The sequence below is a fragment of the Melanostigma gelatinosum genome (genome assembly GCF_949748355.1).
Source record: "Melanostigma gelatinosum genome assembly, chromosome: 4".
In the NCBI taxonomy this organism is placed as follows: domain Eukaryota; kingdom Metazoa; phylum Chordata; class Actinopteri; order Perciformes; family Zoarcidae; genus Melanostigma; species Melanostigma gelatinosum.
This window is the reverse complement of record NC_136637.1, coordinates 25809060-25824011: the sequence shown is the minus strand read 5'-3', so window position 1 is coordinate 25824011 and position 14952 is coordinate 25809060. Positions and strand designations below refer to the sequence as shown.

At 41.7% G+C, this 14952-nt stretch overlaps 2 protein-coding genes and 1 long non-coding RNA gene across 3 annotated transcripts; 1 reads left to right on the top strand and 2 right to left on the bottom strand.

Moving 5' to 3' along the window:
- Nucleotides 1–179: 179 nt before the first annotated feature.
- Nucleotides 180–5957, bottom strand: oaz1a (ornithine decarboxylase antizyme 1a). Its single transcript, XM_079266588.1, is given in 6 exon segments — nucleotides 180–818; nucleotides 1352–1437; nucleotides 1823–1998; nucleotides 2244–2330; nucleotides 2332–2398; nucleotides 5777–5957. Coding segments are annotated over 6 exon segments (675 nt in total). The 5' UTR covers nucleotides 5896–5957; the 3' UTR covers nucleotides 180–678.
- Nucleotides 5958–6348: 391 nt separating this feature from the next.
- On the top strand, nucleotides 6349–8378 carry LOC306777066. Its single transcript, XR_013771957.1, has 5 exons — nucleotides 6349–6481; nucleotides 6701–6784; nucleotides 6859–6993; nucleotides 7140–7216; nucleotides 8187–8378. It is a non-coding gene; the product is annotated as an uncharacterized lncRNA (long non-coding RNA).
- A 745-nt stretch (nucleotides 8379–9123) lies between these two features.
- On the bottom strand, nucleotides 9124–13169 carry amh (anti-Mullerian hormone; the record flags this gene model as incomplete). Its single annotated transcript, XM_079267263.1, has 7 exons — nucleotides 9124–9541; nucleotides 10405–10833; nucleotides 10923–11025; nucleotides 12110–12221; nucleotides 12325–12494; nucleotides 12582–12845; nucleotides 13049–13169. 7 exons carry the CDS (start codon nucleotides 13167–13169, stop codon nucleotides 9124–9126), a joined length of 1617 nt encoding a protein of 538 aa, XP_079123389.1.
- Nucleotides 13170–14952: the final 1783 nt, after the last annotated feature.

Below are 14952 nucleotides of genomic sequence, written 5' to 3'. Positions count from 1 at the left end.
CATCTGGGAAACACAACTACTCTTCTGTAGATGAGTCTGAACACCGTGATTGCAGTCTGAGGAACACAATGTGACAGCAGGCTACTTCATGTGTGGACTCTTCTTCCATTCATACGCGACCAGACAACACAGCGAATGTTCCTTCCTCGTTACTGATTACACAACACCACAGACACCACTCACTTAGGTGCACTTTTATTTAGTCGTTACCACATGCAGATTTCTATCAAGTGACTCAAACAACAAATGAAAATCATGCACACATTGAAAAATAAAATAAAAGATTAACAGGAGGATCAACTGATACTATGAAAATAGATCGACTTACACGAGTAAGATGAATTAGAATTTATCATAAATATTACAGTGTGGAGATGATCGTCGGGGGTGTTCATGAGAGGTCAGCACTACACATCATGAAGAGTAATACAGTGGCGAGGACACGATGCCCGGATATCATGTGGGCGCTTGCTCTATATTCCTGGTAGATTAACATTTTACCCTGGTGCAAATACCATAGAAACACAGCACATGGTAGCTAAAGGGAAAAACAAAAACGGGGGAAACCTCGACCACACTGAACTTGGATGATATATTCATTTCTCAAAACAGAAAAATCATAAAGCTGGGTGGGTGTGGATTGAAATGAGAACAACTTCTGTAACTGCTCAGCGTCATTTAATCGTCGTCGGAGGAAGAGGAGGAGTCTCGCTCGATGCTGTAAGCCATGAAGAAAGCATCGGGGCGGGAGGGGACGAGGGGATGACCCGGTCTCACAATCTCAAAGCCCAGGAAACTGAACGTACGCAGCAGGGAGGCTGAGGAGAGACAAGCCGGAAACCAGGGTCAGTCTCTAAGCCGGATAACCCTAACCCGGGCAGAGCGGACAGTCTCGCAAAGTAACTTAGATGTAGTTTACATGTTTAGTAGAATACAGCTTAGAGTATGTTGACAAATATGTAAAAAACTAAAGCATTTAAGTTTAAAAGGTCATAGACTCAGAAAACAACCATCTGAAACACGAGTCATTTATAAATCCATTGAAGTATTGTAAACATGATACATATCTTTAAAATACGCCTTTATTTTGAAAGTCCCATGGCACTCCTGTATAACTTCTGTCGTAGCACTTTTTATAAAAATTATAATTTTATTTAAATGGACTTTTCTTTGATTGTTCAATGTACATTTCAGTCATATCTGTCCTAAAGTGGCCACTTTATGTTTATGCTCAGGTCATAATGAAATAATTCCCAAGGAACAATTTTCTAAACCTGTGTTAGCAAACTGGTGATACTAAATTAAACTCAAATAGCACGAGTCACAGTTTAAAAGCCCATAAATGTCTCACCTCTGTCGTCGCGGTTCTTGTGAAAACAGATGAACACGTGACCGACCTGCAGCTGCTCGTCTGCAAACTCCAGCAGAAGAGCAAAACTGGAGAGAAACACCGCAAACAAAACATGTTCATGAATCACAGGAGGGATGTTAATGAATTTCAGTGGAAAAATATGACTCATGACGGTCTAACCACATGTCCATGAACCATACCAAAGCACAAACGCTGCTGATTTGGTCAATCAGGCTCATACACTCACCTGTAAACACTTATTAGTGATGTTTTACATTTACATACAGGTTTTATTTTGATACAACAGCTCATCTAACGCACAAATTAAGAAAACACAAGGGTCTGTCTTTACTTTGGCTTTTGACAAAATCTTTGAATTCATTCGTTTGACGAAATATCATACAAATAAATATTTATCTTATAAAAAAATATTGGGCCGAGAGATTTTTTTTTCTTTTTTTGCCGACTGACCTGTCCTTGCTGCCCTCGGGCAAAGCTCCGGGAGGGATTTCAACGTAAAGGTTCCCTCCTTTCAGCGCCGCCCTCCAGACGCAGTGCTTGCCCTCAGAGCGACGGGGCTCGAAGAGCAAGAAGCGCACTCTGCCGTTGGCGGGGGGGGGCTCCTCAAGAACCAGCAACTGAGTATCCTGGAGGACAGAGAGGAGAAGGGGGACACGGGGAACGCATTCTTTTCAGATGACATCTTGAACAACGCCAAGTAATCTCATTGTCAAACACGTCTTAAATCAGCAGTATCGTCGAGTAGGAAGTAGAATGTGCCAATTCTGATCATTATGATGGAAATCAGGCATCTACTCTTACAGTTACAATCAGAAATTTAAAAAAAGTCATACTGCTGTAAAAAAAACCTTTATAAAGTGGTTTCACTTACAGAATAGAATAGCTTCGCTGAAAGATTGCGATCCCGCTGGTCATTCCCTCGCCCACCTGGGATCTTCAGGGGTGGGTGAGGGGCATCAGGAGCACCACAGAGGCCCCAGACACGGGTTACTGCAACAGCGGGAGCCCCTCCTGGGACTGGACATACTGGAGTGCGAAAGGAACACACACACGCAAGGAGCCATCATAAGTTCTGCTGCTTAACACAAACCAAACTCCCAATATAAACAGAGAGCTCAGCACACATTACACCGTTGGGTGAATCATCTCTGAAATAACCGTAACATAGTTGCTAAATATTCGTGAGACTTGAGAAACAATAATACGAGGCTGGTGGGAATCGTTTAATCAATAACTGTCCTCGTCTTAGGCACAGAGTGGTGGTGAAAATTAACTTTTTTGGTCCACCTACCACTGGCTCAGACGTTTGTGTGATGTGTTGACTTGTGCACATTAAATGAACAGACAGGAAGTGTTTACGTTGAACATCACCGATGATGGTCCATTAATATTTGACTTTGTCAGCATATCAGGCAAATGTTCAGTACAACCCCTTTAAGGCCAATAATGTAACGATCACATCACCCCGTGGAGACATTCATCGTTCACGTGAGAACAGTGACGACGGACCTCCTAAAAACAGATTTGAGTGCCTTGGGTTTCTGTGGGGTAACTTTAAGCTCGTCACGTGACTCTGAGGAGGAAGGCTGCCAATGGATCAGCCTGTGTTTGTCTAACCCCGGGGTCGGCAACCTGCGGCTCTTTAGCCTCTCTGTTGCAGCTCCCTGAGGTCCCCAACTGGTGCACCGGATCCGGACCGAGGAACTAAAAACCGATAGATAATTCGGAATTATACATATTGGGCACCGAGTTTAAACTTTAACCGGCGACTCTTCATAAGAGTTTGATATTGTTATATATATGCCTGAAGCGAGCAAGAAAGATTGTCGCTGACCCCTCTCACCCTGGACAAAAACTGTTTGTGCTCCTTCCATCTGGCAGGAGGCTGAGGTCCATCAGGACCAAGACCTCACGCCACAAAAACAGCTTCTTTCCATCCGCAGTCGGGCTCATGAACAGAGCCCGGGACCCCCACTGACTCTGTCATCCCCAGGACAAATTCCCACCGGTCACTCCCCTGCATCCCTTCTATTACACTCGACACTTTTACACTACACTTACATCTCACTTGTTTATAGTCCTGTCATCTGTTCGTTGTTTATAGTATAGTCCTGTTATCCGTTCGTTTGTGCACTTTATTTTATATTTCATCTTTATATTTCATTTATTTTATATCTTACTTTATTTTATATCTCTTGTACATTTTAATATGTTTCTACTTTCACTGATTGTTGTTGATTGTTAAATGGTTGCACCTCCCGTCACGCCAAATTCCTTGTATGTTCAACATACCATGGCAATAAACGGTTCTGATTCTGATATCAGGTAAAATTGCAAAAAAATGTCAAGAAGTGTCTTTATTCTTGTTCTGTATTTTCACAAATACAACAAACTATAGTTTTTAACACTTTATAAGCTGTGATATCAAATAGCTTTTGCGGCTCCAGACAAATTTTATTTGGTAGAAAATAGGGCAAAATGGCTCTTTGGATAGAAAAGGTTGCCAACCCCTGGTCTAACCATTAGCCTACTTTAGTGCTGATGCACTAACTATGCCGTTCCAGTTTACGACAAGTGAGATCAGCCATTTTTTTTTTTTTTTTTCCAGAGGCCGGGTCAAAGTGCTCTGTAGCATTTGCTTGGTTTACAAGCGCAGGTGCCCGTGTGTGTGTGTGCGGCTGCATTAACACTGTTGCAGGTACCGTGGGCCGACATCCGGGAACACAACCCTTTAGCAGCAGCATCGCTGAAACAGCGTCACAAACGCTCTCAGACACTCACAGATGCCCTCTTACGCAAATGCCACTGCTGTGCTATATGCGGAGCAGATGTGTGAAAAAACAAACGAGAACCATTGGCCCTCCCATAACTCGGGCTAACCAGGTCAATGTGCAATGCCCAAACCTCTTGCAAGATTTTGTAAGGCAACTTAACACAAATGCTCCCCTAAATCCCATTATGCAAATCAGCATATTTACATAACACCTTCAATGTCCCCTCTGCCTGTGCATTAAAACCAACACGCAGCAGAAGGCTCTCACGCAACGGCATTCTTTAAAATAGTCCACACACTCACGTCCCCGGTTGTCTTGGCAAAGACAGCGGCTCTGGTCACATGACCGGTGAGTCTTTCAAGCTTGTGCTTGCATAAGAGCACCTTTGTCGTGCATGAATGTCATGTAAATAACCCCTCATCTAAGGCCGACATCATGACTTAAGTATTACGGCAAACTGTTTTACCACCCTCATCTCAAAGAAGACAACAGGAGCTGTGAGTGTATGTATTAAATAGGTACCCTGCTCTGTAAGCTATGGCTTAAAGAGAGAAACTGTATTAAATTATCAGGACATATTCTACACCATCATTGGGGTTTTAAATAACAGCATCTATGCTGTTGTTGCCATGAATGCCCGAGGTACACAGTCTAAAAAACAAGAATATCTGTTGAATAAGAAAGCTTCTGTGTACAATATGTCATCACTGGGCTTAAAATGACCCATAACACCCCCCCCCCCCCCCCCCCCTCTTCGCAGTGCAGTGGAAATTTCCTACGAGTCCTTCACGACACTATACAGCTTCACAAACAGCCTCGACGAGGATCTTGTCATGACAAGACTTAAGTTTAAAAAAACACCCCAACAGCTAATCACTCACAACTCGTTTAAAAATCGTGACTACATTTTTTTTCCAGGCGTCAAAATCGAGAACGGTTGTTTTTCTAGGTTTGTAATTTCCAGTCAAATCACAAACAGTTATATTAAATTACTTTATATCATCCGGAATTCATTGGCTTGCAAAACCCCACACAGTATGTTGATATAATATTACGTTAGAGAGCAATATTGATTGAATTGATCGCCACAAATTGTCAATTCAGCTAGCTACGTTGATTAGCGACAAGCTAGCTTTTACAAAACCGTAAATAAACGCTTTCAATGCACCGAGCGTTCTTACGAGACCAACAGTCAAATTCAGTGTGAAATATGGTCACAATATGTATGTATTATTGTCATCGATTGCTTTCACTGCAACGCCAAAAACATGAAAAAAGCATGCGATATATGAACTGTAACGTTAGCCATTAAGCTAACGCAGCTAGCAATATCCCTACGCTGATATATTATATTAAAGCTAAGGCAACAAGCTCATAATCACCCAAAAATACATAGTTATTTTATCACTTAACGTATGTTATGTTGAAATAAATATAACACCACCAGTGGCTTGAGTCTGGACCTTTAATATTAAGCTAGCTAGCGTGTCAGCATTTAACGCTAGCAACAGATTGAGATGTTATGTAAACAAGAACCACGGGGAATAGCATCTCTTAAACTAGGCCGCGGTTTTTAAATGTAGCTTAGCTCAGTGAGCTAGTTAGCTAAATAACAATCGATGCAACATACCTTTCACGTTCAGGTGTATTACTTGATTGCTCAATAACAGGCATCTCGGATAAGTTTCTCTCTTTTTCTCTAACAAAACAATGACTATTCAAAATCGTCTGTAGGTTAGATTTAACCATCCGGCCAGCGTCCAACACCAGCGGCTCTGTCGTCTCCCTCCTCGCCTTGTGCTGGAGTCAGAGAGCTGTCTGCAGTATTTGTGAGGGGCGTGTCCTGTCCACTATGACGTGTTACTGTGAACATATGACGCACGTCACGAGCCTCTTTACTGAGACGTTTAAAATATATAAGTTATTGGAACTATCTGTCTCTGAATATTTAATTTAATGATGAGCATGGGCTACTTTATATCCCTAAACACACTGGTAAGGTGTAATAGAGTCGCTCTGTTCTGTTCTTCCCCAACAGGGCAAGATTTATAGTTTCATTATTTCATCGCATTTGTTTTGTTCGCAGTGGAATACAGGCTAAAGCTGCTTGTTATACTCAACTTATAGTCTAACTGCTGGTCAGTATCAACAGTCTCAGTCCACACTGTGAGTGTCATTTTCCTTTTTTTTCAACTGCTCTCATCTGTGCCTGTCAATCAAGAAGCAAAGGAGCATGGTGCAGGCTGTGGAAAACTCCGTCTCTGCTGAAATCACCATCAAAGCAACCACCGAACTTTCACTTCAATGGTGAGACACAACAGACGGGTCAAATCAGGTACGTTTCTTTTTTTTCTCCTGTTCAGATGTTCATATAAAACGAAACTCTTAAAATCATATTTATCTTTTGCAACGAGGTGCAGGTGACTATTTTAAGCCGTCCAATGTTGGACCGTCTGAAAGAGTAGCCACACAGGCACAAACATTGTCCAAAAAACGTAGACTTTCAGTTGGTTTTATGCTCGACAGAAACTTCATTTCTCATCTTAATTTACAGCTTAATTCCGGATCCAGCTTTGAACTTAAACCTCCACCTACAGGACTCTAGAAGCGAGAGTTGGAACATCTGAACCCATCACAAGTAAGACACAATGTCAAAAACACTGAGTCATTTCTACGGCAACCAGCGTCTGACTCCTTTGTGTCCGTCCACAGTGTCTTATGAGCGCATTCTGTCCATCGAAAATTTGAGCGATGTTCCAAATCCATGGAAAGGATTCACCATGAACCGCTGCTTAGTGCTGGCACTGGTCCTTCTGCTCGTGAGCTCCGGGGTCAGTGAAGTGCACGGTGAGTCACACAAAGGATGTAGATACTGTACCTCTGCTGCCTCGGTGTATTGTTCTATTCATTTCAATACCACACTGGCCGTGAGATTCTTGTTCTCCTCTGTTAAAGCCAGCAGGCCTTCACTGTCTTTTGATGTGTTTTTGTAGATGCAATGGATTCTTTTGTTGAGGACACAGGTATCATGTCTTTCCTTGGAAGTCTGCAGGATGGTTCACTATATCAGGTAATGTCTGTCTGTGTAACACAGGTAACGGGTTCTTTGAATTTGTTCAGGTTTTTGTGGAGTTCTATTGTTTAACTCAGATACAGATCAGTGGAGGCCTTTGTTTGTGTTCAGTTTGAAGATACTTCACACTGAATGGTGAGATTATCTCATTTTAATTGCAGCAAGTGAACAGAATGAGTCGTCACTAACTAGCAGTAGGCTGACGTTGAGTGTCGCAAAGCCATCTTCTCACTCAGCTCATAGGGGGTTTGTTTCAAAATGTAACAACTAATAACGACACCCTGAAGTATCCATTTGTTTGGCTGAGAACTTAGTGCAGTGATGAGCAGCAATATCGCGCTCCACTTCCACTTCTTTGTTATTTTACGTTTTTTCAAAATGACCTTTTGGGGCTTCAAATAGTCCACTTACCTTCATGAGCGCGACAACATTTAGGTTTGGTTATGCCAGATTAATGCCAGAGTAATTAGCAATACACACACCAACATTTGTGCAGAACTGGTACTTGATCCGAAATGGACTTGGGGGGGGGGGGGGGGTATTACATCTGGATGATCAACGGGGACCAGTAACTAGACAGGTGCGCTGAAAGACAACAGGTGTTACAGATGTTTGTCTCAGTGGAAGCTGTTGTTGAGCTGTTTTCAGAGGGCTCAGAATCTCTGATTGCAGATCAAGCACTATTAAGAGAACAGCCACAATCTGTCGATCTGCTATTCAGTTGATTGGCAGACTTGAACAAATTCAAGAATTAAAAACTATTAAATTATAAAGAATTATCACTCTATTTAAGGGTCGATTTCCCTTTAAATACAACTGAATACTGGCGGACATCATCAAATCTAATCCTTGAAGTGACTCTCTAATAAAAGATATTTAAATCTTTCCTGTTGTCATGTAGTTGTATATAATGTGTGTTTGAGGCATCACTTTTTGACCCAGGCTGTTTCCTGCTCTCCGTCTCCAGATTTCCATATGGGACAATTTCATGTGGTGGTGGGGATCCGAAGAAGTCGGAGCGATAAGAAGAAGAAAAAAGCCGATTGGCAACAGAGCAATCCTGAAACCCAAACCTAAAGTATGATTTGTATAAATAAATAAAAAAGACATGTCATCAACTGTCACACAACAGGTTTCTGAATAAAGAGCACAAACAGCCTTTCATATACTTTTCATTTAATAATATAAAAACCCAGAATGATACATTTATTAATCCATTTTTGTTTGTTTTGTAGAAACCATTCAATTTGTCAGGCAGTTATCACATTTACATCTTCAATTATTTAATCAAATCAAACTTTTAGTATCACCAATTTAGGAATGTCACTTACCGCCACATTGTAACACAATCTTGTATTGTCATCAGATGTCACCAAGTTATTAACACATTTGGAACAATAATTATATGATGGAATCTTAATTAAGATTCTCATGGATGATAATAAATTTGCCCTGACAAAACAATGGCTTTTTATACAAATAAGACTAGTAATAAAAATAAAATATGACAGAAGGGTGATAATACTCATTTGACTTATTTGGTTTAAATAAACTTGAATATGTTTAAGTGTGGGAATACTGCAAATAATACATTGTCTATATATATATATAATATATATATATATATATATAATATATATATATATATATTATATATATTATATATATATATATATAATATATATATAATATATATATATATATATATTATATATATATATATATAATATATATATAATATATATATATAGGTATATGGCCTAAAGAGACCGCTGTGAATTAACATGTGTTTGTACTTCTAGTGTATTAATACTGTGTGAATAAATAAATGCAAGTAACAATTGCATGACACTTAGAAGTTTCAGTGTTAAATGTAAAACTACACTCCAAGAAGAACATTGTTTTTAGCGGCATCCACACTCCTTGGCCACCATATCTTGTTTCATGGTGAGGTAACTCCCTTGTTCGTTCACTTCCACCACATCCAGGCCATCGTAGGCCAAGGGCACGCAGCATGGCGCCCGCTCGTCCACGTTCGCGTCCCCGCTCCGGATGTAGGATTTGAGCAGGACGACGTGGTTGACGGGGTTGGTCATGGGGAAAGCACAAGCGCCGTGGCAGTTTTTGATGTCGAGGACCGCTGGAAGGCTGAGGCTCTTTGCGAGGGACACGACGAGGCTCTTCAGAGCACACATGTTGGTACTCACTGGGTTGTTTGGACCAGCTCTGGTGGCCCGCAGTCCTCTCTGCACCTCATAGACACGGGCCACCGTCTGCAGGGCCTTCAGCAGAAGAAAAGCACGGTACTGACAGTCTCCTGTTCTAGAGGTAACAGAAGCACCAGTTAAAAAGTAATGCAGGATCTTGATACCAAAGAAATGTATGTCAGACATTCATTTATAATGCAAATCCGTGATTATACTGGGATTCCCAAGCAGGGGCTTCATCTGCAGGGTGTATGTGTGGAAAGACTAATTCAATAAGAATATAAATTAGATTTGATTTAAATACATACAGTATAGACGCATATTGGGTCCGCTGACGCCTCAATATAATGTGTTGCAATTAAAAATGCATGAAAATAATAAGACGTAAATAAGTGTTGTTCATCACGCACAGAAAACAGCTGCATTGCTTTTATTTTAAAGGCGACGTTTTCTCTCCCAATTTACATACGTTCGTATGTTCGTGAATGTGTGCGATGGATATTACTTATGTATATTTGTTTGGATCATTATTCCTGCTGCAGATGTTTCAGGTGGAGCTCATTTTAACTCCTTTATACACTGTTGTTCAGTTTGGGTAGTTAGGAAGGGTTTGAAAAATTGTAATGTGCAAAGTAACTCGTAACTAAAGCTGCCAGACAAATGTAGTGGAGTAACAAGTACAATATTTCCCTCTGAGATGTAGGAGTGGAAGTACAAATTTGAATAAAATGGAAATACTTCAGTAAAGTACCTTGAATGTGTACTTAAGTACAGTACTTAAGCAAAGATACTTAGTTATATTCCACCACTGATCATAACGTTTACTCTTAGTATCACAGCTTGTCAAAACCATACAAATTACTGCGTTTTATAAAAGGTGAAAACTTGGAACATGCTGTAGATTAAGGATGACTTGAATTAATCTGACAGGGCTGTGGGTTTGAATGAACACTGCTTTAGGAGACTGTTTTCTTGTACACATCACCTGCTGCCGGTTCCTTCATCGGAAACGCACAAAGGTCCTTGAGCCTTCCCAGCCTCTCGGTGGCTCTCTGACCCACTTGCTCCTCCCGTATTACCGTCGTTATCTTCATCACGCTCTGCTCCAACCTCTGCTTGAGCTCCTCCAGCAGCGCAGGAGAAAAGGCCAGTTCTCCACGGTGCACCGGAAACACGGAGCCCCAGCTACCGAAGGAGAAGATGGTAATGGAAGAGGAGTTCATCAGTCCCGCCAGCAGGGTGTCGCTGGAGGATAAGCCCAGCGTCAGGGGAGGCAGGGACTGTAAGGAGTCCAGCTGGACCGGAGAGGACTCGCGGTGGACCTGAGGCAGGACGTCCCCCAGGAACCGCTTCAGCTCACAGAGGAAGGGGGTCTGTGAAGGGGCCAGGGATGAACTATGATGATATCTGAGAAAGAGAGTAAAAAAAAAAAAGTTGCTGAGCAGTCTGGTAATATAGTCTGCTAACATTTCAATCGGGAACATAAAAGCCATTACAACCTTGAATCAGTTCCTCTTTCACCAGAGAAAAGCAGAAGCGGAACCATGCTGATGTTACTTCCTGATTTTCCACCAGGAAGGATGTCTTTTAGGCTTTGGTCTGCAAAGAGGGGATGTGAGGAGGGTGCTCATGAAACAAATCATATCATACTCATGTCATATCTTACTCATATCTTACTCATGTCTTACTCATGTCATGTCTTACTCATGTCTTACTCATATCTTACTCATGTCATGTCTTACTCATATCTTACTCATGTCATATCTTACTCATGTCTTACTCATATCTTACTCATGTCATGTCTTACTCATGTCTTACTCATGTCATATCTTACTCATATCTTACTCATGTCTTACTCATGTCATGTCTTACTCATGTCATGTCTTACTCATATCTTACTCATGTCATGTCTTACTTATGTCTTAGTCATGTCTTACTCATGTCATGTCTTACTCATATCTTACTCATGTCATGTCTTACTTATGTCTTAGTCATGTCTTACTCATGTCATATCTTACTCATGTCATATCTTACTCATGTCTTACTCATATCTTACTCATGTCATGTCTTACTCATATCTTACTCATGTCATATCTTACTCATGTCTTACTCATATCTTACTCATGTCATGTCTTACTCATGTCTTACTCATGTCATATCTTACTCATATCTTACTCATGTCTTACTCATGTCATGTCTTACTCATGTCATGTCTTACTCATATCTTACTCATGTCATGTCTTACTTATGTCTTAGTCATGTCTTACTCATGTCATGTCTTACTCATGTCATGTCTTACTCATGTCTTACGCGTGTCTTACTCGTGTCTTACTCATGTCATGTCTTACTCATATCTTACTCATGTTATGTCTTAGTCATGTCTTACTCATGTCTTACTCATGTCATGTCTTACTCATGTCATGTCTTACTCATGTCATGGCTTACTCATGTCATGTCTTACTCATATATTACTCATGTCTTACTCATGTCTTACTCGTGTCAGGTCTTACTCATGTCATGTCTTACTCATATCTTACTCATGTTATGTCTTACTCATATCTTACTCATGTCTTACTCATGTCATACTCATATCTTACTCGTGTCTTACTCATGTCATGTCTTACTCATGTCATATCTTACTCACGTCTTACTCATGTCATGTCTTACTCATGTCATGTCTTACTCATGTCGGGGGATTGTGACTCAACAGAAATGCTCCATTCCTGGGGAACGTTGCCATCTGATGCTTTTCCCGTCAGCATTACGTACAACGTTTCTCCTGAGATGCACACAGTCTGGAAAAGACAGGAAAACAAGAGTAATGTCTGTGACGAAAATCATACGCAACAGATTCAGGAACTTCAGTTTTCCGTTCATCAACACAAGGCCTTCCTTTACCTGTGCGTCAGGATGCAGCGACTGACTCGTGAAAGTGACGACCAGGTTTCCTCCAGTGGGGGGGCTTTCAAACGCCAAGAGCAGCGCAGGGCTCAGCCCGAGCAGAGGGGACTGTGGGAGGTCAAAGGTCAACATGAGCTTCCCTCTCTTGTCTTCCTCTGCCAAGAGCACTGATGGAAAAAGCAAGACATGCTGTAAGATATAGACAAAAAAGCATCCAAACCGGTTAATTTATTGCGATCAGAGAGCGCTCACACCTCCAGTTGGATGCAGCACCTCCAGTCCGCGTCTTTGGTTTCGGCTCATTTCTTTTGCAAGCTGTAACAAGACCGAGCCTGACGAGCTATCAGACACAGTGCAGATTCCAAACTGAGTCAAACTGCGGTTTGTGAGTTCACCGTCACTCCCGACAGCTTCACGCAACTCCGCGAAAATGTCGTCCACAAAGCACGGTGCATTGTGGGGGCCGTGATGAGAGACCGTGGAGGCTGATGAGGCCTCTGTTGATGGGAAGGTGTGCTCTGCATTAAAAAGAACACATTACAGTATGCACTGAAAAACAAGATTAAAGCAAGGAAGCAGGAACCACATGCAAACAATCCGAAAAACACTAAATGAGATGAACAAACAAAGAGCACCCTAACATAGAATGAAGGCATTACACAGAATTGCATGAATATTAATGCACAAACTCTGAGAGGTTTTGAATTGTGCGGAGTCTGACCTGTCACTGGGGGGTCGTGGGCCGGGATCAGCTGCAGTCCAGGTGAGGCCGGCAGGGCCACACAGAGCCTGGTGCAGCAGAGCAACAACGCTCCACAGCAGAAGAAATCCAAACACAACATCCTTCACCGTCTGTGCGTCTGTGTGGTCAGACCTTTCTCAGTCGCTTGTTTTGAATGGGTCAAGCTCACGAGGAAGGGAGTTGTATCCTCCCACCTTCCCTTCTCATGAACTGGGGAACACGCTGCCAAAGTAGGAATATCAGGTGTCCTTGATGAGACGGGATTCTATTCGAGTTGTTTGCTGCACAGAAACGTGCTTGTTTTTCACCTCAAGAAAGCAGGTTGAAGTCTGATAACGCGAGAGAATGAAAAGCAAATAGAAGGCAGATACCGAACCTCCCTAATGGAGGTGATGAGGACTCATATCAAGGGAGGTTAGAGTGCACTCCTTGTAACTTTCTCATGAACAGCGCTCTGTCTAAAGCAAAAGAGATACGAGGTGTTTTTAATCCTTCATGGGGAAATGTAGAAAGGACGCAGATGAGTTATAAGAACGACGGCGCAGAGCAATGCTCCGAAGTAAAAAAAAAAAAACAGAACTTGAACTGCAATTAGTGCAAAACTAAAACTACACAAGATTGTATCTATTGTATAAAGTATCTAGTTTAAGTACTGCTTTGTTGACAGTTATGAGAAGATTATGAAGTACTTTATTTGACAGTTAGCTTAGCTTAGCATAAAGACTGGATCACTGATCCAGCAGCACATCTAAAGCTCACTATGCTTATTATAAATTCTGTCGAGGACAGCAAAAAGTGAAAGTGTTTTAACTTTGGACGACTTGGACTGGACTTACTGATATCGTCTGCCTGATTCCATGTGAGTGCAGCACAATCAACACATTACCGTTTATCAAATCCGCACAGAACCTGCAGCGGCGACTGCAACAAGTTGTGGTTTTACATAAAGTTATCAGCCGGACTATTTCTCGGCCGGAAGCAGTGACTTCCTGAACTGCGCCCTGTCAAGAAATAGTGCGGCTCATGACCAACCCTGTGTAAAACAACAACATCCTTACAATTCAATATGTCGTATTAAACAAACTAATACACTGAATAACATGTTATTTAGTGAGCTTTCGAGGTGCTGGTAGGTTGCTTTTGAACAGCGGCAAGCTAGCTGTTTCTAAGCTGTTAGTTTGGCTAAGCTTAACAGACATAAGCGGTATCAATGGAAAGAAAGCAAATATGCGTATTTTCCCAAATATCGAACTCGTGTCGAAGTTTTTTGAATTGAGTTTTCAGTTAGATGTCTGAAATAAATTCTGTGGTAAACACTTAAGAAACGATATAAAATACGTCAATAAATACACCTCTTGTGAATTTTTAAGCGTTAATGCGTCTAAAAAAACAGCTGCTAACAAGTAGCTGCATGAGTCATCCCGCTGACTGGTCCACCTTCACGGCCTCGTTCAAAGAGCCGTCACTCCCATCTCTACCCTCACAGCTGCGGCCTTGTTTTGCAGAGGGTCAAGGTCTCGGTGCTGTTTAGTAGCCGTGTTTCCCAAGAGATAAAGCCAAGGCTCATTCTTGTACATCACACAACTTCAGTGAGGAATGACAAGAACTGTTCACCACTCGTGTTGTGAACACAGTACTTGTGGAACATTTCTTGGCAGGTACGACATCCTCCTGACAGCAATGTGAGGTTATGAGTCTAAACTGTGAGAGTCAGGGCTCCCACTGAGGAGCATTTCAATTAAATAAAACATCACATAATCTGATGCAACTCCCGACACTTTTTCTTGGCGGTTTCATCGAACATCCTGTGGGCCACGATGTCGGGGCCCCATCAAAGTCTTTTGATTGAAAACTACTGTGGATATTTTAATGTACGAGTCCAT